The 25,679-nt window shown below is 41.8% G+C and overlaps 1 protein-coding gene and 1 pseudogene across 2 annotated transcripts in view; both read right to left on the minus strand.

Annotated features, from left to right (window-relative positions):
* Positions 1 to 17,050, minus strand: part of LOC308385208 (dynein axonemal heavy chain 6-like) — a 48,874-nt pseudogene extending 31,824 nt beyond the window's left edge. Inside the window, exons 1-17 of the transcript in view lie at positions 16,885 to 17,050; positions 15,860 to 16,006; positions 15,669 to 15,740; positions 15,414 to 15,565; positions 14,768 to 14,999; positions 14,527 to 14,680; positions 13,759 to 13,899; positions 13,094 to 13,336; positions 12,718 to 12,885; positions 12,356 to 12,590; positions 11,776 to 11,920; positions 11,529 to 11,587; positions 10,465 to 10,531; positions 4,809 to 4,937; positions 4,516 to 4,712; positions 3,998 to 4,201; positions 3,561 to 3,686 (exon numbers count right to left, since the gene is read on the minus strand). The product of the transcript in view is annotated as a dynein axonemal heavy chain 6-like (transcript). The remainder of the gene's footprint in view (positions 1 to 3,560; positions 3,687 to 3,997; positions 4,202 to 4,515; positions 4,713 to 4,808; positions 4,938 to 10,464; positions 10,532 to 11,528; positions 11,588 to 11,775; positions 11,921 to 12,355; positions 12,591 to 12,717; positions 12,886 to 13,093; positions 13,337 to 13,758; positions 13,900 to 14,526; positions 14,681 to 14,767; positions 15,000 to 15,413; positions 15,566 to 15,668; positions 15,741 to 15,859; positions 16,007 to 16,884) is intronic.
* A 1,050-nt stretch (positions 17,051 to 18,100) lies between these two features.
* LOC308384231 (dynein axonemal heavy chain 6-like) lies at positions 18,101 to 21,164 on the minus strand. The gene is made up of 4 exons (XM_080862688.1): positions 21,061 to 21,164; positions 19,879 to 20,026; positions 19,618 to 19,766; positions 18,101 to 18,735 (listed from the first exon to the last, which is right to left on the minus strand). The coding sequence occupies exons 1-4, from the start codon at positions 21,151 to 21,153 to the stop codon at positions 18,703 to 18,705; spliced, it is 423 nt and encodes a 140-aa protein (XP_080718814.1). The 5' UTR covers positions 21,154 to 21,164; the 3' UTR covers positions 18,101 to 18,702.
* Between the last annotated feature and the right edge of the window lie 4,515 nt (positions 21,165 to 25,679).

Consider the following 25,679-nt stretch of genomic DNA (forward strand, 5'->3'; position numbering starts at 1 on the left):
ACAAAAAGTGAGAAGTGGGGGGAAATTACTAAAGCAGTGGCCTATCATATTGCTAAAGACATGGTCCCCATCTCAACTGTGGAACAAGAGGGCTTTATACAGCTGCTAAAAACTCTTGACCAAAGATACCAGTTACCTAGCCGGAAATACTTCACCAGAGAAGCACTGCCAAAAATGTATACTGATGTTAGACAGAGTCTCGCTGCCCAGCTCACCAAAGTGTCTCACTTCGCACTGACAACCGACATGTGGTCCAGCAGGACGTGCGAGCCATATATGAGTGTGACTATACATTTCATGGAAGACTGGGAACTGAAAACTGCCTGTCTCCAGACCAGCTACTTTCCTCAAGACCACACCGGAGAGCATATAGCTGAAGCCCTGCAGGATGTGCTCAAAACCTGGAAGCTCAACCCGACGGGACTGGTTGCTATAACAACTGACAACGGGGCTAATATTGTCAAGGCGGTTCAACTGAACAAGTGGTCGAGGATCCAGTGTTTTGGTCACATGCTTCATCTGGCCATTGGTGAGTGCAATACTGAATTTTTTGATTTGGAAAAAAACCCGCTAATAAATGAAAAGTGTATAGAGTCTCTTGTAGAGCTAAACATGCCTATGGACCACAAGACAAATATTTTTATAAGTCATAGCCAGCATATACATCTATCACTTAGAAATCGAAAGTTAGTTGAATAAATAAATAAACTATCCCTATTAAATCCAATAAACGTATTGGGGTGCATTTGTCTTTGTATTAGATTGAGTTGTGACACTAAATGAGGACCACAGCTGAGACAAGACAGGGATACATTTTTAAATACATAGTGAGATTAAAAGGTGTAAAAAAAACAAACAAAAAAACATGTTCTAATCATTTGGTGATCTGGTGATTTTACCAAGATATGCTAACTAGAACCATTTCTAGGTTATACATTACACGACACATTTTGCAAATATTGTTGAGTCTTATGCATCACATCTTATATAAGTGAGATGGATGTTAGTTTCCCTTTGAGCGATTTGCCTCTTAACATAACAATTAAAGTGATTTTAAAAGTTTGCATTTTGTGTGTCACAGGACATGCTATGGATGATGCCCGCATTACCCGGTTATTTCTCTGTGTAAGAAAGTCGTCAGCAGCTTCTCCTACAGCTGGAGGAAGAGAAGAGAGCTGGCTGAAGTGCAAATACAGCTGGGTCTTCCAAGTCACCAGCTACTCACAGAGCCAACAGCTCGCTGGGGATCAAGGCTTCTCGTGATAGAGAGGGGTCTGGAGCAGGAAAGAGCACTTTCTAAAGTTCTCTGTCGACATGAAAACCAGACCTCTAGTCCCTACTTGGCAGGACATAGAGGTCCTGGAGGCAGTTCAGAAAGCTCTCAAACCCTGTCAGGACTTCACTGATGCACTTTCAGGAGAGAAGTATGTGACCCTGTCCTGTGCTACACCTGTTTAACACTAGTCTCCTGGCACCTGGAGAGGAGGATAGTGAGCTGTGTAAATCCATCAAGACCCGCATTGTGGATTACCTCAACAATAAATATGCAGATCCATCCACCAGTGACCTGTTGGACATGGCTTCTTTTGTGGATCCACGGTTCAGGGCGAAATACATCCCTAGTGAGAAAATTAATGCACTAAAACATAAACTCGTCTTGGAGGCAGAGTCTCTGCTCAGCTATCAGGGCACGTGTTTGTCTGAGCTGCCTGATCCAGCCGTGCCTGAGTCTGCAGACCAAGAAGAAGCAGCAGTGGGTGACACAGCTAAAAAGAGATCACTGGCAAGCTTCTCCCAGCACAGCACAGCCACCAACACTGGTTTCACAAGGAGGGAGGCAATCGAAAATGAATTTTCTAGCTGTCAGTTTGTGTAGAGTGATGCTGACCCTCTCAAATGGTGGAAGGAACATGAAGTTGCCTTTCCAGCACTGAGCCTCCTGGCCGAGAAATACCTTTGTGTGCCAGCTACCAGCTCCCCTTCTGAAAGGACTTTTAGTTGCAGTGGAAACATGGTAACCTGCCACAGGGCATCCTTGAAGCCTGATACTGTTGACAGATTAGTTTTCCTGGCACAAAATCTGGAAGCTGTACAGTAGCTGGCCTTGCCAATTGTTTGTGTTCTTTCTATATTGTTATTGGCATTGGAGATTTGCACAAAGACCCACTGAGCAAAGAATGTAATTTTGTTCATTTCATTCAATCTGTTTACATGTTTAGTTTTTTGCACAAAGTACCAGATGATTGTTCAGGAATACACACAAAGAAGCACTTTAGAAAACTTTAATTCAGTGTAAGCACTTTTTAAAGAGCAAGATGCCTTTGTTATTTTAGATCTGCATCTTTTTAGTTTACATTTTACATTTAGTTTACAATTTTTAGCTTTTTGTTATGTATGAAAAGAAAAAAAATGGAGCATTATTATTTAATAAATGCTGACAATTTATTTTTGACAATTTTTTCATGTACATCTACAGTTGTATCTTAATAAAAGTTACATGTGTGACATCTGGGACAAGTACCTTTGACCAAGAACTCTCTTTTTGTTCTTACTTTATGGGATTAAAGAAATATCGAGATATGAATTTTGGTCCATATCGCCCAGCTCTAATTCCCACCCCCATATACACAACCAAATACTCGGCACTCACCCGACGTGTAGACAGACACAAATAGACACTGCACAGACAGTCGCACTCCCCAAACATACTCTATATCCCAGGTCCAGGTACCCCCGCCCTCAGAGGGGCAAGCCGCACCTAGACCCAGGAGATGTAACCCTTCTCTCTGGGGTGGAGGCAAGCGGACCACCTCCTTATCTGCAGTAGCAGGGAGGCCCCGCATCCCAGACCCCAGTCTGACGGCCAGCACCTCCTCCCAGCCCCCCAGCCCTGACGGCTAACAGAACCGGGGTGTGCGAAGACCTCAAACCTCCCTACGCCCGGTCATATGTAGTGTTGCTGTGTGCTGTTCTAAAGTGCATTTAAAACTCAGGAGAGCATGGTTCCTGCTTCCTCTCAGAGAGCAGCACGGCTCCTCCCGAAAACCCTTAGTGTCTAAATACATTTAAAATTGAGGGTAGGGCACCAGCGCCAGAGGTGGGTTGGAGTACACCGACCATCCTCTGGATGCTGTAAAACGTGCCCACCCCCAAGGCCCTATATGTCTGTGTTATGTGAGAGTGTGAGTAATGTGGATGTCTAGGTTGCAGAATAAAATTGAGGCACAGGCGGCCAGAAGGGGACAGAGGGGGCGTGCCTCCCCTGCACCCTGGTGACATACCTGCACCCCAAGCCCTGCGTGTGTGGGTGGGTGTGGTGGAGCGGGAAGAGGGAGGCAGCTGAGGATGGGGATTAACTCTTTTATAACGTGTCCAGGGGCAACGCAAAATTAAAAACGCTATTTAATAACAATCTGTCCAATAAAGGTCTTCAACTTATTTAATGTCGCCCAGTGTTAGCCCACCTTAAAAAATACACAATTACAATACAACATTTGACCACAAATTGTTTTTTTTATGATCAAGTCTGTTTTACTGTCACATGAGTGGTGCAATCCTACCTCCTCTAGCAGTACAGGGACACCCATGCTTATGGCATTCTCCAGGGTACGAAGGAAGCCAGAGTCCGTTAGCTTGATCACCTTTAGACCATGTTTAGCCTCCTTGGAGCGGATCCATTGGTTAGCCTGTGAATGAAAGAAATAATCCTTAATCCCTAATGTGATGAAGATGACTTCTTTAAAAAATTTGTAAGAACGAATTTAAACTTATTTATCCTTGCTATGCAGCTGTATACCACTATTTTCAAAATCAAAATTAGTTTTAAAAACAAGGTTCTCGTGTAATACACGTGTGAAATGAATATTAATCACTTGGGATTATACAGATAATTGAGAAGTTAAAGTGTTAAAAAAATAACCCATTTCATTCATAAAGTAATCAGTGCTGGAATTATCGGCACTACATGGATGCTGCTGGAAACTTGTTTCTAGTTCACCTGATCCTGTGGGTCGATCATAAGAGGCCACCGGTGGCCCTCAGTCACCAGGATGCCATTCTCTGTAGAAACAGTGTCACGAGGCAAACCTTCTGCCTTCCACTGGCGGATGACATATTGATCACCAAGAATGTTAATCAGGCTAAAAGTGGAACTGATTGGGATGTTCAGGTTCTGGCACTGCGTTATCCACTGGTCAATTAGCTGGTGAGAGGGAAACAGAGCGCACACAAGCACAACAACTCAGGTTGTATTTGATTTCATCCCTTATTATTACATGTTATTTCCTGTCTTATAATAAAAACAAACAAGGTGTAAGGCCATTACGATAGTGGGGATTGCGTGTGACTGAGCACAATAGCAGTAATAAGAAAACTGGGCTCAGCTTTTGTTTGTTTGTCCTATTTTCTACTGATTTTCAAAAATTAGACTAAACTCATACTAAAGGCACAAGCTGCTAATTCTTTGTTAGAGCAGCCTGTAAAACCTTAAAAAGCACAGAATAAACCTGTACCTACCAGCTGTCTATAGTGGGAAGTAAATGCGCCATAATATGCCACACAAGCAGCTGCAATGAAGATATTTCCCACAACATTGATGATCTCTTGCTCAAACAGGGCTACACTTTCTTCCCAGCATACTTGTTCGTCACCAAGAGCGGACGCTAGCTTCCCTGCCCTGATCAGACGGGCCTGTGTCAGAGCCATCGTATTAACTTTGATGAAAAAGAAAGAGAAAGAATTTTAGCAAGCCAAAGACAGCAAGGTACATCAAACATTTAATAAAAGACAGATGGTAGAACTTATTTCACAGAGTATATTTTATGTTGCACTTTTTGGCACAACTCAAACTGCTCCTGCAGGACCTTGATCTGGTTCTCCACCTCCTGAAGCTTCTTCTGCTTCTCTTTTAGGGTTGCCATGGTCACATCCAGCTCTTCCTGCACAAATGAGTAAGCACAGATGAAGAGGGAAATGGTAGGGTAATATCATACAGGAATCATTAAAGCAATACCTCACCCCTCCGGCGCGGTAGTACTGGAGAATAAATTCAATGTCCTGGATCCTGTGGACTTTCCTCCTCTGGCCGCTAGCCCTCGCCATCCCGCTGTGGTCTGCGCCATCTCCACCACTACGCCCCCGGAGCCGCGGCGGGCAACCCGACGCTGTGGTGCAAACTCACCGCGGAGAGCTGTGCTTTACCCCGGCTCCTCGGAGAAGAGGACCCATGGCGTGGCTACCTGGGAGTCACTCACGCAGTCCGGCTGGCGCATCTCCATCTGAACACCCCCGGTGCCGCGGCGCGGGCGTCTCAGATGACCAGCAGCCCCCAGTGGCACCTCCTCTCTTCACGCTGGTCCTCGGGGATTCCATCGTCAGGAACGTGCGGATGAGGGGGGCGCTCACGCTGTCGTTCCCGGGAGCCACCGTTGTTGACATAGTGGACAGAATTCCCAACATTCTGGCATCCCACCCACAGGTTAACCGGCTCATCATCCACATCGGCACCAATGACATCCCCAAACAGCAATCTGAGCTGCTGAAGTTGGACTTCCTCGAACTCTTCAGCCTCCTTGGTCAGTTGCAGGTGAGTGCTTTTATCTCTGGGCCCACCCCCACCTGTGGCAGAGGGATAGGCCGTTTCAGCCGGCTGCTCAGCCTTAACACCTGGCTTTCCTCCGCCTGTGTCTCCCACGGCGTGGGTTTTATTAACAATTTTGATGCCTTCTGGGAGAGGAGGCATCTTTTTGTGGCAGACGGGCTCCACTTCAACGCCTGGGGACGCCGTTTGCTGTCCGCCAATTTGGCATTTGGCGTACAGCACTCCCGCACACCGCCCTGTCACTACCCCAAACTGACATTACCTGCAGATCTGTCTGCCACTGACTGATGTTCCCCTGGTCCCAGCTCCTATATTTGTTCCACTTTTAACAGTAATACACAAAACTCTGGACTAGGACCTCTCTCTCCCACAGTCAACACAATACCCGTCACAAACAGAGCAACAGAATTATCATAAATCCAGTAACTCCAAAAACATTAATAACCTAAATATCAACATCCATTCAACTCTATTGTCAATAATCCACCAGTCTCAATCACTATGGCACTTTTAAATGTCCGCTCTCTGTTGAACAAGTCTTTTATTATTAATGATTTAATTTTAGATAATAAACTTGACTGTTCATTTTTAACTGAAACATGGCTGGGTTCGGATGCACCAGTTGTTCTCACTGAGGCCTCCCCACCAAATTTTAATTTCTCTTTTTCTATTAGAAGTGGTAAGAGAGGTGGTGGGACTGCATCTTTAGCCAACAACACACTCACCTCCAAACACATTTTATTTAATCATTTTACCACTTTTGAATTCCATGCTATTGTTTTCAGCAGCCCTCCAGTTTTATCTGTCACAGTTTACAGACCACCTAAAGACAGCGCTGCTTTTATCAAGGAATTCTCAGAATTTTTAACAAACATACATTCAAAATATAATATGATAATTTTAACCTGCACACAGATAATCCTTCTGACCCTGCAACAAAAGAATTCTTAAACATTCTTCACTGTTTGGATTTTATCCAGCACGTCACACAGCCGACTCACAACAGAGGACACACTCTGGACCTGGTCATCACCCATGGGCTGTCCACCAGCGTGTCCTCTGTTGTTGACTTGGCTGTCTCTGACCACTACTGTGTGTTTTTTAACATCACCGGTTTTATTCAGCGGGAGACCTCGGTGCGAACTGTGAGGAGGCGCTATCTAACCTCTGAAGTGGCTGCAAATTTTACCAGGGTTTTAGACGAATGCCCCCCTGTGATTCTACCTGCACCCTGCGATCTGATTTTTAATCATTTTATCAGCAAACTGAAGAAAAGCCTTGACTCCGTTGCTCCACTCACCACCAAAAAGATTAACGTAAAACATGCATCACCCTGGAGAAACGAAGAAGTCAAAAAACTCAAAAGAAACTGCAGGGCAGCAGAAAGGAGGTGGAGGGAAAATAAAAATAATATCAACCATCAAATATTTTGCGAGCAACTTAAAATGTACAATAATACATTAAGGAAGTCAAGAAATTCATACTTCGCCAAAATAATCAGTAATAACAAAAATATTCCCAAGGTCCTCTTTTCCACCATAGATCATTTATTTAACCCTGATTTTAAAAGCTCCCAAAGAACCCCCACAGACTCGCTCTGTGAGCAGTTTGCAGACCACTTCAGGGGAAAGATCAGCGCCATCAGATCTGATATTTTATCTAATCGCGATATGATTGTAAACACATCTGAGGGCTCGATTGTACCTGAGGAGACACTGGACAGCTTTGTCCTGGTTAATGCTGAGAACTTTCAGAAGGTTTTCTCCACAGTGAGACCCACCACATGTCTTTTAGATCCAATTCCTTCTTCACTCCTTAAAACACTTTATGGATTCTTTGAAGCTGAGCTTTTATACATGATGAATTGCTCTCTTCAGTTGGGTGTCTTCCCTGCTGCCTTTAAAACGGCGGTGGTGAGGCCCCTTCTGAAGAAGAGCAATTTGGATTGTAATGATTTTAATAACTACAGACCTGTATCCAACTTACCATTTTTAAGTAAAATCTTAGAAAAACTTGTTTTTACTCAGATTACTGATTTTCTCAATGATAGACAGATCCTGGAGATATTCCAGTCTGGATTTAGGGTGAACCACAGCACAGAGACGGCTCTCCTAAAGGTTTTAAATGATCTTAGATGTAACTGGGACGGCCAAAAGCTCTCAGTGCTGGTGCTGCTGGATCTAAGCACAGCCTTTGATACAGTAGACCACGCTATTCTTTTAAACAGACTAAAACACATGGTGGGCCTCTCTGGTGCTGTACACAACTGGTTCACTTCCTGTCTCTCAGACAGAACTTTTATGGTGAGTATGGATACATGCTCCTCTAAGATCCATGAAATGACATGTGGTGTGCCTCAAGGGTCGGTTCTAGGCCCTGTACTTTTTAATTTGTATATGTTGCCTCTCGGCGGTGTCATCAGGAGGCATGGAGTGAACTTCCACAGTTACGCTGATGACACTCAGCTGTACATCTCCGTGTCTCCTGATGACACCAGACCAATGGATGCCCTTTTTAACTGTATTTTAGATATAAGATCTTGGATGGCAGAAAACTTTTTACAGCTTAACCAGGACAAGACTGAAGTTTTAATCGTCGGTCCCGAGGCTCAGAGAGAGAAACTCTTGTCTAAATTAGAGGCATTTTCACTATGTCCTTCGCTACAAGTGAAAAACCTGGGTGTTATTTTTGACTCTGAGCTTGGTTTTATCCCACATATTAAACATGTAACCAAAATTGGATTTTACCATCTAAAGAATATAGCCAGAGTCCGCCCTATTCTCTCTCGGGCCAACACGGAGATGCTGATGCATGCTTTCATTACCAGTCGCATTGATTACTGCCCTGCTCTCTGGTCTTCCTAAGAAGAATATTTCACCTTTACAACTCTTGCAAAACTCGGCAGCTCGTGTGCTGATGAAGACCAGAGGGCGGGCCCACATTACACCGGTTTTAGAATCGCTGCACTGGCTCCCCGTGTGTTTCAGGATCGATTTTAAAGTTCTTTTATTGGTTTTTAAATGTCTTAATGGTCTTGGGCCTTCTTATCTCTCAGATCTGCTTTTACCATACGAACCCTCGCGGACCCTGAGGTCCTCTGGTACTGGCCTTTTGATTGTCCCTAAAGTCAGGACACATACTCACGGAGAGGCAGCTTTTCAGTGGTATGGTCCTCGTCTGTGGAACAGCCTGCCGGAGGAGCTCAGGGCCGCAGAGAACGTACATGTTTTTAAGAACAGGCTCAAGACCACCTTTTTAATTTAGCTTTTACTTAACGTTTATTTATTTTATGCTTATTTATTCTATCCTGTTATTCTATTATTAATTTAGGATTTACCTAATATTTATTGATTTTATTCTTATTCATTTTTTAATCTTCTTACTCTATTTATATTTATATTTATATTGTATCCTGTTCTTATTTATTTTATCATTTTACCCTGTATATATCCTATTGTGTCATATCTCCAGTGTTTCCTCGGAGGGCGCTCTCTGCACCGGGGCTGTGATCGACCGTGGCTGCTGGGTCTCTGGGGGTCCTCTCAGCCTGGCTGGGGGGCTTCTTTGCCTCCCTCCTGCTGTGTGCCCAGCCTGGAGGCTGCGGTCTGTGACCGGCTCCCGGTGCAGACGGCTCCCTGTTATAGTGTTTCCTCACTTGGCTCATGTGAACCCAGCCCAATTTTTACTCTTTAAGTGTGCGCGTGTGTGTGTGTGTGTGTGAGTGCGGGGAGTGAGTTGGAGGGTGGGGTGGGCTGCTTTTAACCATGTAAAGCACTTTGTGCTACATTTTTTTTGTATGAAAAGTGCTTTATAAATAAAGATTGATTGATTGATGTGTTGGTCTGGTTTTTATTTCTCATCATTAAGTTTAGTGCACATATGCCAAACCTACATCAGACTTAGTGCTGTAACGTACTCTGGCCAAAATCTTGACTGCTCCTTAAAGCAATAAGCTGCATAGCTCTAGCTACAGTACTACAACATTGGCAAAGCCCATAGAAATCCAGCGATGCGTTTGTCTTGAAAATAGTCTCCTGCCTTAAATTTTCTAAAATTCCCCAATAATCTGAAACAGCGAGTGGAATAAAACACTAATGAGAGAGCTGAAGACCACCACCAACACTTGGCTTTGCAGTGACCCATCTTAGACTGGGTAGCTTACAAACTTCCATTATATAAACTGTGATTCATGATCCACTAGTGAACAGCGTCAAACTGATCATCTCCTTCTTTAGACCTCACCATGTCTTTAGCAGACATATTACCAATGCACCAGAGTGCATTGGTAATATGTCTGCTAAAGACATTAAGCTGCTTTGTGTTTATATATAGCAGGTAACACAGACGACACTAACTCTTTCTTATGTTTATGAAGAAGAAATAATGTTTAGATCAACATTTTACTTAAATGTCAGCAGTCGTAGTCCCACAAATGCAGATATTTTTGTCCTGGTTTAGTGTAACACTATTATCCATCCATCCATCCATTTTCATCCGCTTTGTCCGGGGCCGGGTCGCGGGGGCAGCAGCCTAAGCTGCGCTATTAACAAACCAAAAAAAAACAAAAATATTACAAACTATTTCATATCTACATTATAATTTCCCCCTTAACCTGTATGATGTGGCTAAAATTAACACAACTCTGAATGATAGATAATGTTAAAACCCTAAATCAGGGCTCCCACAGGACTGTTTTTTTTTTTTTACAGGTTGAATCCTTATAATTACTTTGAAACACTTAATAACTTACATTTGAATAAGCCTGTAAGAACATATTTTTCCTTAGTGAGGTAAACCTAGAACGTTAATTTATTTCAGCTTCAGCTAACAATGACGGCACATCAACAATGCACTCTGTAACTGACCTGTGCCTTGGCCAGTTTTTCTCTCTTGGGCCAACCTCTTTGAAGACTCGAGTAAAGATCCATAGCTCTGACTAGGGATGGGTATCGTTTAGGTTTTATCCGATAACGGTGCCAAATCGGTACTTTTGAAACTGTGCCGGTGCTTAAACCGGTGCTTAAAGAATGGAGAACACAAAATTGGTCCAAAAACTTCTCATGTTCAGCTGTTTTTTGTAAAAATATAACAATGTTAGCCTTTTCTGCAGCTATGGGGCATATATGGTATCACTCTTGGCTGGAAGCAGTGCTTAAACAATGGAAAAAACACAAACTTTGTCCAAAAACTTCTCATGTTCAGCTGTTTTCCACTTTTTCTTTGGTCATTTTAGCCTTTTTGGCCAGGGTGAAGGGAGCATCTGCCATCAAACAAGAAGACAGCCGCATGTAGCTATGATGATGTTTGCTAGTTCACCTTACATGCATTAATGTAATAACGTGGTTAGCCTACTCAACGTAAATTACACACGAACAACATGAAGCTACTCACGCAGAGAAGAACGGCTGCTGCTGCATCATCATCCTCATCATTTCTGCTACACTGGCAGGGCGGGGCCAGGACTCTCCTCTTCGTGTTTTTGGGGGATGTTGCTAACTCGATAACAGGCACCACACCCGCAGTAGATGTGCTCGGTGTGAGGTCTCGCAGCAAGCTATCAAATACGGCGCATTTAAAAAAAAAACACTATGCGTCGCCAGGTGTTTCATCGGATTCTTGGTGTTACCTCCTTTGACAGTATCACAGTATCAGCTTAAAGCACTTGTTGCTGCTGAGTTTGCATATTTTGCTGTGAAGTACAGCCAGACTTTGACCGCTTCACCTTGGGCATTTTTAATCTGTAGCTCTGCTCTAAAAGAACGTACGTACCTGGGCCCGCCTACTATCCTCGGAAACGTAAAATGATTGGCTAGAATCCAAAGTGTGTGACGTCTCAGGAAAAAAAAGCACCGAAATGTGCGCTGCTTTTCGGTCTGGTTACTACCGTTTATGTCAGAACCGGTGCCATCATGGCACCGGACACCGGTACCCATCCCTAGCTCTGACCCACATGCACATGGACTTGCACGCCCTTGATGCCTTTTCCACCTAATAAGAGCGACACAATAAGAAACTAGGCCAAGCAAAAACATACTGAAACATTTCAGAATTTCTGATAGGTTATACTATCTGAAAAACCACGTTTAGTCATAATGATACAGTAAGAAGATGTTATTTTCACTGGCTCTGTTTGTACTTTGACATTTTTTTTAATCTGCCAAAATATCCAAACTGACCTTTTCAGGCATGAAATTAGGGTCATTGATGTATTTTTGTAGTTTCAGCAGGATCCTAGGTTTGATATTGTCCTTGTCATATTCTGTCAGACGCCTGAGAAAGTTGGGATCGCCCAGTAATTGCTTGGCACTTAGCCAGTCTGGTCTGTTAGGAGAGAAGAAAGTTAGTGAGACACTGTTAACAAATAAGGACTAAAGAAATGTCACGGTTGCTCGATACATTAGACCGTGACATTAGTTGAGCTTTTCAAAGTAATGAAAATTCTTTGGGCAGAACAGCAAGTTTCAAAATCCCAAAGAGGATATTGTGAAGATTTAATTCAGATCAACAATGCAGTAGATTAGTGAATGGTGAAATCTGCAAGTCATCTCTGTTTAATGTTAAACGCAAAATACATAAGATTGAAAAAATAGTCCCGTTGAAGTGAAGGAGTGATAAAGTTATTACATTATTGTGATTATAAAGAGTTGCACTTTTAGAAACCATCACCAGTGCAGGGTGGATACCTAATAAAAGTGTAACATGTTAAGAAGCTATTTATTTATCTATTATTTTTTTAAGAAAATAGTGCACACTCACTTGCAATCAAGCAAGATGCAGACAGACTCCATGACAGTCATCACAGGGCTGGGGGTTTAGTGAACATCTTGATCTCAGAGATGTCAGCCCTGTTAAGAGATCTGAGGGCCTGGTTGGCACTCTCTAAAGCTGGCAGAGCCTGATCTAAGTCCCTCTGTGCATCATCTGCAATGGCCTGGGTTTCTTCAGCCTTAACTCGGGCCAGTGCCTCATCTTCTTCTACTACTTTATGTACCTGTGACAAGGAGAATTATTTTAGTTATGCTCATGAAGTAATGACAAAGAGTTACCATGATTTATAATTGAAATATAGGCAACATCAGACACGTTTTTGAAAGTTTTGTGATAAAACACAGACAGACCTCATCAGCCTTGTCTTGACCTACAGCCAATTTCTCCATGAGGGCATCGACATCAGTAGATTTTTGTTTGAGGACTGGCTCCAGAGCAGAAAGGTCCACCTTCATTTTGTCTACAAGCTCATTGGTCTCCAGCAGCTTAGTGACACCATTCTTTACACGATCCCTGGCCTATACAGTAACACACGCATACATAATTATCATGTTTGATATTATTGACATAACTCATGATGCATTACAGTCACAGTAAAAATAAAACTGACTATGAGTACTCACCACCAGCTAATGTCTCTAGCTGCTATTTTTCCTACACAATATCAGGTAACGATTCATCATCAACAACATATGTGAAAAATCGCCCATAATTGTGTTGACATACCAGAACTAACTGCTGTCTCTTGTTGCCAAGCATGCTGAGGTAGAGGTTGATAAGCTCTAGATAGGAGGTAGGTGTGGTGTAGTACCGGCGTCTCAGCTCTAAGTAGAAGCGCTCAGCCATTTCAGTGACACTAACGTGTATCTCGACACACATCGCAGAGATGTTCTGCTTCAGCTTCTCATTGCCAAAGTCCACATTCTGGAAAAAGGCCTCAGAGACAGAGCGCAGCGCCTCCCGGGGCCACTGAGCACCAGAACGTACAGCGAAAGAGAGGAAAGTGACATAAAGTTAGCAGCGAGGACAACGATTTGTAGCTTTGACCTTTAGCTCCTGTCAACTGAACAGTTATTCAGCAGATGGACATAAAACATTTATTTAAAAATAGAAATTGTAAAAAGATTTTTTTAAAGTAATAAGTTCAAAAGAAGCTTAAAAAATATAAACTACAACTTCCATGACGATGATGAAACTATTTTTTTTCTATAAAAAGGGACATGAATAGGATTACCTTAAAGCTATAGATTATGAAAAAGAATTCAATCTAAAGGGACGGTGGTGTAAATTTAAAAAAAGGGTTATTTTAGAAATATTTTACATGAACAAGAGTGATTCCATCGACAAGGGTAGTGACGTATATACTGAGTGATTCATATATATCAGTATACCTGCATAAACCAGTCAATAGTGCAGCAGTGAACCAGTGAAGGAAACATGCGACATCGGGACCTGAAAGCATCGCCCACAGGGCTCATACACAGCACAATGTGTCGTTTTTCTTGAACACGGGAGATGAAAAACTGGAACACCTGAACGCACCATGACAGACATGTAAAAAAGACACACACACATAGAAGATCACAACAGGCAAACAGCATCAGCTCTCATGTGTTCTTTCCTTTTGCCTGGGACACTGATTTTAACTGTCTGCTTTCATACAGTCTGTGGAAATTTTAGCCCATAGTGGGAATCTCAGATGCTTTGCTAGGTGTTTATTATCTTCTTTAAACAACTCAAAGGTCAGGCTTCATCATCCTTCTCTCATATTAGAAATTAATGTTTAATTTCATTTTTTTTAATCTTGTTGAAGATCTATGTACTGTCGCTGAAAACACTAAGTGATTATATCTGGTAGTTAAAGAATGATTTCCTACATTTAAGAAAAGCCACAACACTTTTCAGGATATGAACATTCGTGACTCCACGTTCGTCCCACATTCTAATTTGTTAAACACTTTGGGTCGTATCCAAAACAAAGTTCTGTGTCGAGATTGTATTTTTCATTTTTGCTAACTGTAACTTTATCCTAACTTTCACAGAAAATTTTAATTCATTTATTTTCTGACAAATAATGCAGATATGCTGTATTTAAAAGTTACTGCTTAAATTACACATGTTTTATAAACCTTATGTATTTACATAAGTACCGTACATACCTCATCCCTGCTCTCTTCACTGATTCCAGCCTCTCTGGCTTTAGGGCGGGTAGCAGCAAGCACTTGTTCTAGCTCGTCTTTTTCAAAGAGGTTAGGCACCTCACCAGAGTTTAAGCATGTTGTTTAAATCCTCCAAAAAATCTTCTACTACAATCTACAACAGATTTAATAGTTAAACACAGTAAGTACACAGAAACTTAAATACTGTAAGTATTTTTGTGGCTCAATCTTTTTGCAATACCTGAGTATCTGTAAAGAGGAGCACCATATCTTTGCCCTCCACACCAGCCATCTTGTAGAGCCTCCTCAAGTCTTCATGGAAGCTGTCATAGTTATACCCTCCGCTCAACTCAATCTCAAAGCAGCGGCACCCACACATGTGGGCTGCCAAGCGAGTGAGTGACTGCTTGCCTGTACCTCCCACCCCGACTAACAAGGCATTGCCTCGCTCCTGGCGAATTATACGAGCAATCCTAAAAAAATAATAAGATTATTTCGTTCCATATGGCACATGCATCGTGTCATTTAGAAAATGTACTGCTAGCTATAATCAGATCAAATCACTTGATATGACACTACCTTTAAAAAAAAAAAAATCGGAAGATGTGCAGTTAAATTTTATTACTGACGTTAAAATAAGAAAGAGTGCCTGCATTTTACTTATGTGGAAGGTATGTCTGCTAATTAGACATGCAAGTAATTATTATTATGGATAAATGATCCTTACAGTCCATATCACAGGCATTGCATGTTCTATTTTAAAACCAATAAAACACAATCACTCGTATTGCTACTGCCCTTTGGGTGACTCAGTTTGTCCCAACTACAGCTAAAATAAATCAACTACCTGTTAAGAAACTACACAAAAACAAGTTAAATTCACTCACCTGGAGACATGTTCAATGGCATCCTGGAAGAAAACCAGCTTGATCTCCTTGGAGAAGGTCATGTTGTAATCATCAAGATAGTCCTGAAGTACAGTCTGGATCTTATTCATGTCTGTCAGGTCTTCATACAGGCGATCTTTTTCTGCATGCATCTATGTGGATGATGGTGGACACAGAACAAAACTGCAAATCAGTAAATAATGTGCAGTATTTTTGTGTCGACCTGTAAATAAGTTGCTTGGAGGAAAACCTGACCTTGATGAAGTCCCCAAATATTATGGGATGAGACACAAAATGTGAAGACTAAGTGGATGTCAAAATATCGCCCTGGCAAAAAAGAGAGGTCTATCTTAAACCCATAAAGCCAAAATATAGATTTTGAGCTGATAACAATTAACTGAGCATTCAGAAAATAAAGTCTGAGGCTGGACTGTGAGAGTTCTTACTGGCCATCTCACAGATGATGGTGTTGAAGTAGGTCTTATCTTGGGTGTTGATGAGTCGGTCATGAAATACGCGCTGGCATTCATGGCAGAAAAGGCGGAAGATCTGGGTCTTGTCTCTTACTTGACTTGGCTCACACTGCAGTATGCCTGGTAAGCAACAGAGAGAATCTATATACTCACAACAAGCTTGAAAATCAACATTTGGTAAGACTATCTTTATTCTTCAACACAGTCTGAACATTTAGGTAAGCTTCTTGCAGTTTTTGAAAGTAGTCTTCAGGATTAGTTCTTCAGGTTTGTATTCAAAGCTCTTATTTATAGCTTGACTTCCTCTTGTTCCATTCCCTGTATAGATGATCCCACACTACTTCAATAATGTCAAGGTACAAACTCTGAGGAATCCAGTTCTTGTGTAATTTAGCAAACCTTAACCATTTCTCCCTCTCTTAAAACGGGATTCTTTTTGAGACCCACCCTTCCAACGAGACCACTTCTGATAAAAACTGAAATGCATCTCTCAGGTCCTGTGTCGGGACTTTCCTGCATATTTTTTCTATTTCTTAGGGACATTTAGATACTATATCTGAAGTAGGTTGTTCTTTTGTGCTCTACTTGTCCTGTTTCCCCAGATTATTTAAGGGCACACCATCCTGAGATAGGTCAAATTCAGTTAATAATCTGCGACTCACCTTGTCATTGTAAAAGAAAATTTTATGATGGTCAAGTTGTGTTATTTTTGGCATTTCTCATAGATTCAAGAGATGGCAACAAAGTTTTTGCAACAGGCTGCTAGTAACAAAGTGCCCGAAGATACAATCTGAAATTGGTTCTTTGTGAAGTTTGTTATGTGTAGACTTGTGCTGGTTCAGCTCTCGAGTTAGGGGCGTTTTTCCTGCTTGAATGGTTCACAGGTCAGTGTTAAGCCACTTAACAAACCAAGAAAATAATTCTTCTGAAAATAGTCAGATACAAGGACTGGATTGCCAATGACTGAAAAAGCAGCCAAAGACCAAAGGAATACTCACCCTGGACACACTTGGAGAGGTCCCGGAGATTAAAAACATAGTGGGACTTCCTGGGGTGGGCAGCAGATCCACACTTAAACAGTTATAAATCTCCACAGCTGCATGCACAATCTGTCCGGCACAGTCCTTCACTGCCCGGGAAAACTCAGAGGAAACCATTCAGTATAGCCTGGAAGGAGGTTGGGTATGAAAAGTGGTTGTAACACAAATGAGAGGGCATGAAGAGGGGTATACTGAAAATTATATATACTGGCGGAGCAGGAAATGGAAAAATTAAAACATTTAAAGTAAGTGCAACATCTCATAGAGAGAAGTTCATGGATATAACACATACAGACTGCTCAATAGAAATTCTTAATCTATCAAGATTAACTTAAACTAATAATAAATAAGCACGGACATGATATCTTTTGAACTGTAAACACTACTCCCTAAAATGTAATTCTGTACATACGTGTGTGTGTGTGTGTCAGTATTTTGGAGGACTCCTGACTTTGAAGATCTGTTTGAGGCTGGTGTCCGAGGGTGTTGGCAGGCACAACATGCTGAAGTGGCGAATAAGTCTGGGGGGTCACAGGATTTCGCCCCCCTCCTGGAGGAGCACATGAGATGAGATGAGATAGCCTTTATTTGTCAGCTGCAGGTCTTTTGCCCACAACCGAGATGACAGACCTTGCCGACCGTACATACAATACAAACATCACATTGGGGAGACAGGTCAGGCCAGGTAGCGAGGAAAAAAACATTGAAATGTGCAACACAGAAGGATAATACAGGAATGCACAGATATCAACACACCATAGCACAATAAACACAGACAGCAACATGGGAAAGAGTTCCAGTGTGTACATCTGATCTGGGACCGCTGCAATCTTTGACTGCGCCTCCAGCTGACCTGATGTCCACATCAGAGGGGAGGTAAGCGTTGGAAGTGGCGTTGGATCCGGGGTAGGGAGGGTGATGCGTCAGTGAGTGCTTATCAGTATCAGTATATGTGTGTGTGTGCGTGTCCATAGTTCAGCTGAGACAGTGTCCTTCGCCCTGCCAGGCTAAGTAAACAGTCTTCCAGCCAACCCAGGTGGCCTTGCAGGGAATGGGAAGGAACAGACTCAACACAGTCGTTATCAGGGAGTTGTTGTTCGGCTCCAGCCTTGAGCTGGCGCCGAAGGGGTAGCCGGGTTATGATGGTAATTGAGAATTTCAAGCTGTTTTTAACACTCCGACACTGGTCTCTCAGTCTCCCGTTAATAGCTGCGAGCTTCTCCGTGATGTTATTAGCCGTCGATTCTGTGGTCTTGTCACTCTTTTTGCTCACATAGCAGATTCTGAGACCTCACGACCGCAGCCAACTGATCCGAGGTGTAATCCAGCTCCGCCCAGAGATGTTGTTCTGAGTTGATTCTTTCCTGATGTAATCCAACATACATACGCTCAAAGGTGTTATTCTGAGCATTCACTGCAGTCGTAAGCGCCTCCAAGCTCTTAACCATGCTGCCTTCAGTGAGCCCTTTCTGAGAAGTCGCACCTGTCGTTCCAATCCCAGCGGGCAGCCTTGTGGGGGTTTGAACAGCCGGTTCCGCTCTCTTAATTCTCCGATAAGCCAGGGCCAAGCCAGCTCCGATCAGCAAGAACCCTGTTATCATGGTTCCAAATAGGTAGATATCTTCAGCGTCCTCGATCGACAGTCCCGCCAGGCACACGATCCTCTGCCACCCGTCCATCGTGTATCCGGCAGGGAAAGTCCCTCCAGGGCACTCGGGGTCTCCCGAGCCCAGACTTCTCGTTAAAGGGTGTCAATAGCATTCAGAGACCAGTTGATCAAATCCATAATGCTGCTGTAATGGTCATTTCCTGAGAAGAAAAAGAAAGAATAAAGGGACTACTAAACAGCTGATAAAACGCTAGTATGTTACTTTTTCCTGACATGTCACCATTGACAATAAAATGTTCCATTTAAGATGAGGGGTTCCTTGTGTGGGGCATTTAAAGACAGTACAGAAATGTTCTAAAATCAGTTGTGCCTGTGTGTATATGTGTGTTTGTATAGCACAAGTTAAGGTAGTAAACATTCTATGGATGATGCACTGATCACAGACCACTTTTAATTTCGTTGTACCTGCGACAATGACAATAAAGACATTCTGATTCCCATTTTATAAATGGCAAGAAAAAAAGCTAACAAATAGCCCACAAGATTAAAAACAGCAAACAGAACAAATGAGGTTTTTAACCATGCTCAAAAACTGAACACGGGGAAAACATCCATAGTAGCCGAGTCTAGAACGATTTTGTCTTTACTTGTAGGCAATCTTTATGGGAACTAGAATGTACATGTTAACTTGTTATTTTCTCTTATATCGCGAGAGTACTGTTGCCCGCGAAGAGTTGTTGTTGGTGTAGAGAAAAATGGCGTAACGAATAAAGCGCTTGGAATGAGACTACGACGCCGTGTCTTTTGAGTTAACAGTACAGACACTAAAAATAAAAGGTTAAGACTTATGAGCAATTAACTTATAGCTAGTCTAGAACAGCCGTGCTAGTAGAACTGTCCTACCCTTGTTTTAGATACGTGCTTGTACTTATAGGAAACATGCCCCATAATCTTTCTAAAATCTGAAAATGCTCCTTCTTGTGGTTTTGTTTTTAAACTGTTTGGAAAAGTCTAAAATAGATAACCTCAACTGCAACCAGAGTTAATGTCTCATTACAGTGTAGCTCATCTTATTTGCATACCTGGATCTCCTTCCAGAAGAACTTCTTTCTGTCATAAAACCCAGAAAAGTCCTGGAACTGACGCAGGAGTTCTATAGGAGGCTGAGATCCAGAACTGTCCAGCTTAGGCATATTCAAGTCATCCACAAAGACCACCAACTTCTTGTTTCCTGGAGAGAAAAATAATAAATATTCAAGAAGAAAAAAGTAAACGTGTAAGCACTATTGGATGAATGGCCAGGCAGTAGATGTGTAGGTGAATAGTGGAAGCAACTCTTTTACCTAAGATGTTCTTTCTCTTTTTCTCCAGTTTGGACTCAATGACCTCCTGTGTACGGGCAGAGGAGGTCTGAGCAGAGAAGTTGATGAAGACAGGAAGATATCCTGCACTTTCCTGGATCCTGTTAAGCAGGCCCCGGGCCACCACAGTCTGCAAGAACACGTTCATCAATTACTTTTCACATATAAATTTTGATATCTGCATTCCTTTCTAAATTGCAACACCAAAATATTACCTTTGCTTCAGCACCATGGATATTTTGGATATGAAACCTAAACTAAGCACTGCTGCAGACTCGTGCCATTTCCTCTCTAAAACTCCTCAGCATTTTATTAATACGTCACCATCATCAGGGCTCTAGACTAACTTTTTGCCATGGGCGTGCCGGTACGCCTAACTTTTTAAAGTTGGGCGTACCAGCACAAAAGTTAGGCGCACACAAATTTTATAATAATTAATATAATGTGTTTTTCTGGATACACTGTGGTTTTTCAGCATTCAAAGATTGATGACACCGTGTCAGAGCTGGCTATGAATTTCAGAAGCATCAGGCCTTAACAGAAAAGTTAGCAATAGTTCTTTTCCTATTACAGCTACATCCACTTCTGTCGTGCCTAGGCTGCTCACTAGGGCTGCGTATCATCACTGATTTCTATAATCCATTCGATTCCGGTTTTCAAAGTCCCGATTCGATTCAACTTAGCCTCAGACAGTCAGAAATATTATAATTTAGGGCTGCTCAATTAATCGAATTTTAATCTCGATTACGATCTGGACTTTCAACGATCATTAAAAATGACTGAGCCGATTATTAGCCCCTCCCTCATTTATCCGCGACACCTTAAAGGCCGGTCCGTGAAAATATTGTCGGGCATAAACCGTCCGTGGCGCAAAAAAGGTTGGAGACCGCTGATTAAGAGGACCCGAGGGAAGCTCGGAAAGCTAAGCAGAAGTTATTTGGAGAGGAGAGTGACTGCTGTTGGTTGAAAAGAGAGGTAAAAAAACTTCAGTGGTGTTGCACACTATTTTATATTATTTTTTTAAAGTCATTGTTAACCCTTTAAAGCCGGTCAGAGCAGCACGCTCCGTTTTGTGTAACTATTTTTAAATCCCTGTAGAACCTGAACCGTGTAAGCTAGCGCAATAATTTGTTTTGCATATGAAACCGGAGGAGTTGTACTTACATCTGATGCCATCAGCTTGTCCTCGGTCACGGTTTCCTTCCACATATAGCTTTGCAAAAATTGCATAAAAAGCGCTTGCAGGAACAAAAACATAATATTCCAGAAACAGAAACGATCTGATCAGCTGTTCGTAACACTTCCCACAGTGAAACAGACGTCAGCGCGAACTATCGCATGTCCGCCATTTCCTGGCCGAAACCGGAAGTGACGTCATTTTCGCGGAAATTGTAGTTTTTTACTTGTAGGCCTTAAAAGCCTATACTGGTCATGTTTGACTTTTCTGAATAGTTGCTGGGATGCTTAGAACTCGAATTGCACTGCTGGAAATAGTTTATTTTGATGCACCTGCTGTTTTCTTTGCAAATTTGCATCAAAGGATTGTTTTTTCGTTTTTCCTGCAGTATATAAAAATTGGTGTATCTCCAAAATAAAACTATGAAGACACTCAAAATAAATTTCCTGTTGTTGTAAACTATTTTTTGCAACTTTTTTGTATTTAAAGTTTTGAGGGATAAGCCTCTTAAATTTCTCCAAGTAGAAATATATGTAAACAAAACAAAAGCGATTTTCAAATTTTTTTGTAGTTTATTGCACTTTTTTGCAATTAATGTAGTTACTATGGACTTAATGGAGACATATTATTAAAATATGGGCTATAAAAGTTGTATAGCAACTTGAAATGCTCCCACAAATGGCACTACAACATGTAAAAAAACAATATAAGCTCTGGCGGACTTGGTTCTATGGTAGGACTTAAAGAGTTGAATAAATATCGTCAAATAATCGAGATCTCAATTTCAGTGAAAATAATCGTGATTATCATTTTTGCCATCTATAGAGAGAGAGAGAGAGAGAGAGAGAGAGAGAGATTGAGATTTATTAGGGGTGCAACGATACACAAAATTCACGGTTCGGTTCGGTTCGGTTCGATACTTTGGTGTCACGGTTCGATATTTTTTCGATACAAAAAAATGTTCATGCCTTTTTAAATTTGTCATTTATTAAAATTATAAATATATATTTTAACTTGAAAGTACAGTTTTTAAATTTAACCCTAACCCTTGTGCGTGTTTTTTATTTTGACAGTGAATGCGCACCTGCGGACCACTTATGTGCAGCCCTGGTTATTTAGCTCGTCATATTGCAGCCACAGAAATTATTTTGTCCATGAAACCATAAAGCTGCACTTTCTTTTTGCCTTATAGTCTGATTTGTCATAACTTCTCCGTTTTGTGGTAAGCTTTTCTTTGGCTGTCACTTCTTCACCCTGACCTGTCTTATTTGGCTCAGCAGAACTAAAATATATGTCTGTCTGTGAAGGTTCTCAGTCATCCAGGTCATCGTAGTCAAATATATATCCTGCTGCTTTTACACATGCACTCACATAAGCTCAGCGATTCTCTGCGCGATCAACCTCTCACATGTTTAAGCTGCGGGAGATTTCACTTGTCATGTTTGCATAGTGTGGGGATGAACAAAAAGTATTTGACCAGCATAATATAATCTGCAGTATGATCATTGCTTTAACCATGTAACAGATAGCTTTAAGATGGCCTTAAGATGTTATGCATACAGTTATTATGTTGACCTTGTATTTCAGGTGCAGTTATGACTATTTTATACACAATGCATATCTGTGCTTATTAAAGAGTTGGAGCTCGGTCAATTAATTGGGGGTTGAAAGCTTTGTTCGGCGCGATGTTCGGACAATCTATTGTGCAAGTGACTTGGAGCCATAGAAGGAATTGCAATACATGCTTACAAAACACTTATATATCAGATCATTTTATATTAAGGTTTTAGTAGAGGTTCTTGGTTAAAACATTTATTTAGTAGAAGACATACACATAGTCTCAGTGAGCTTCTGGTCTAGTGAAAGGTCAGAAGTGCAACAGGTGAATTGAGAAAGAGCATTTGAGGACGAGACACAGCAGGTTGGAGGTGAAGAGGTGACACAAAGAGCATGTGAGGTCAACACATACACACACATTAGTTAGATTTATTTAGAGGAGAGATTAGTTATGTCTCGACAAGAAAGAGGAACAATTCACTTTAAGATAAGAACGGAAAGTACCAGCCATGAAAATAGAAGATGATTTTCTGGGTGAAAAGTCATTGTGGTGTTGATCTGATCTATGTATAAAATGTATCTGTGACGCATGAAGGGGCGTCAGTAAATCAAACCCTGATGCTATAAAATATCTGTTCATGCTTTGATTAAGTCGAGGACTACTGGCTGTCTGCGTACAGAGTGTCTTCCCACACGTGTGTTCATTAAAATCATTGTTGGACCAAGAGCTTCTGGACCAAGGGTGGTTTGTACTCTCCCTCCTCAATTGTGAACCTTAACATTTGGGGGCTTCGTCCGGTGGTTGAGGAGGGGTAGATGGAGAAATTTGGTCTTAGGTGGTCTGACGGGCAGACATGAATTCCAGTGGTCGAAGTGAGTGGGCATAAGCCGGCTTATCCAAAAGGTAAGGCACTACCTGTTGAATTATTTCCAAAGTGTGCCAAATTGGACATGATAAAATTTAAGTCTACTCACTGAAGTTACTGGTGGATGTCTGTTTTGATTTGGATGAAAATCTCATGAGTTGATGCAGTTAGAGTTCTGCTAAGAAGAAATGAAAGTAGTGAAGAGTCTGATAAGAAAAGTTTAAATACTGGGTTGAAGTCCCAAAGAAATTGAGTTCGAGTCTCAAGTAGTTTGGTAGGGAATTGGTTATTGTGTTGGTTAGAGTCCAAATTTGGTCATAAGAGTGGACCTGAGCGGTCATTTTGTGAGTTGGAGTCTCCATTGACCACTAGGTTGCACCTGCCTCAGTTATACACTTGTTTCGGGTGTTGATTGTTGTTTCAAAGTATTATAAATTATTTTAGAACGGAACCGTGGGGGTTCTAGGAAGCGCAGAGCCCGGAGGTTACGCTCCCTCCTTGTCGTGGACGCGCGACATTGACCTGTCGGCGAACAGGGTTAGTTCAGTTTGGCTTAACTGTGGGGTACAGGGCATCCTGGAATGAAGCTAGGAGTTAGAGTCTCCTTACCGTTTGGAACGGTACCTGCGCTTTTTTGGACAGAAGAAGTTGGACTTCGGGCGTGTAACTTTAACTTAACACTTTGGGGTAAGCCTTGGCTGTGAAACGCCAAAAATAGAGCTTCAGGCAAAGTTTGGGTTGGTTGACGCTTTTAAATTGTGTTAGGGACTTTAGAGATGAGGCCAGAAACTGTTGGACAGATACTGGTTAATTGGTCGCAAAAAACTCAGGGAGTTCATCCGCTGGGCGGTTATTTTAAATTTGTCGAAATTGTGTAGGCGCTAAAGCTGACAGATCTGACAGTGGTTGTAAATATAAGACGTCGTTGTAATATAGAATAAGAAAATTTGGTGTGAGAGGAGGCTGTGTGTCGAGTCAGCAATGCACTGACTGCCTGCTGCCATTTTTAGATGGAGAGTGTGTGTGCATGCAAATGAGGCAGCTGATGCAGAGCGCATGAGAGGACTATGCTTTCGGTTTTGTGTGTTATTCAGCTCTATAACTATTGTTTGCAAATGTGGATAAATGTCTGCGATTAAAATGCTGGCTTAGTATATAATAACATTGTAAATATATGAATGGTGACAGCGTTTCAAAGTAGAATATAAGAATTGTTTGTGTTTAAAACCAACGTTTAGGTAAGAAGATTTAAGGTGGATTTGAAGGCATAAACAAAAAATAAAAAGGGTTACAGTCTGCAAGTGTTGTTAATTCATGAGCTGACTGGATGCAGAGTAAGTGGAGTGGTCATCCTGAGAGGATTGAATGATGCTCTAACTCTGTGGTCAAGTCAGAAATAGGCTTTAAGCAACCATGAGCCACTAATAAGCGTGACAGATTAATGAGTATGTGTAAATTGAACTTGTTAAATAGCCTTAATAGAAGTAACTCAATGAACACGCAATAAAGTGGACTTTTTAGGGGTAGTTTACCACTGATACCATAAAAAGCAACTTAATTAGTAGTTCAATAACAAATTTTAAAGATAACCTTTGTTATTTGATAAGAGAGAGAAAAATTCAGGTTATATATAGTAAATAAATAAGGGAATGTTAATCTCTGCGTCATTCCACACTGAAATTTCAATTGTAGGGGATCATTTGGAGGTGAATTGTGTAGGACACGGGGAGACAGAAGAATCTCCCCATGAGTTTTCGGTGTGCATAGAAATTGAGGAGGCTGAACTGGAAGCCTGCCTGGGTCGTTGTTTTTGTTTATTTGAGGGTCTGCTGGAAATTTGTGAGAACGACCACCTTGATATGTGGGAGCCTTCTCGGGCAGCGATTTTTTTGTTAAACATGTGGCAGGCTGTGCAAAATGGAGAAAGCTTTGACATAATGACATAAAGGTGATTTCTTGGTTTTAGATTTATTAGTACGGGACAAGTTGAGGGACGCTTGAGGGTGTGTTGCTGTAAAGTATATAAGGGACGCGCAGCGCCGTTAATGGGTTTAAAATAAATGAAAAAAACGAAAAAACACTAATCCGAGGAACTGTTGGAGAGGGGAAGAGGAGCCAGTGGTTGCGAGAACAGCGAGACGAAGACTGAAACCGAAAGTTAAGCGTGTCTGGGTGACCTAGAC

This window comes from Rhamphochromis sp. 'chilingali', assembly GCF_963969265.1.
Source record: "Rhamphochromis sp. 'chilingali' genome assembly, chromosome: 17".
Classification (NCBI taxonomy): domain Eukaryota; kingdom Metazoa; phylum Chordata; class Actinopteri; order Cichliformes; family Cichlidae; genus Rhamphochromis; species Rhamphochromis sp. 'chilingali'.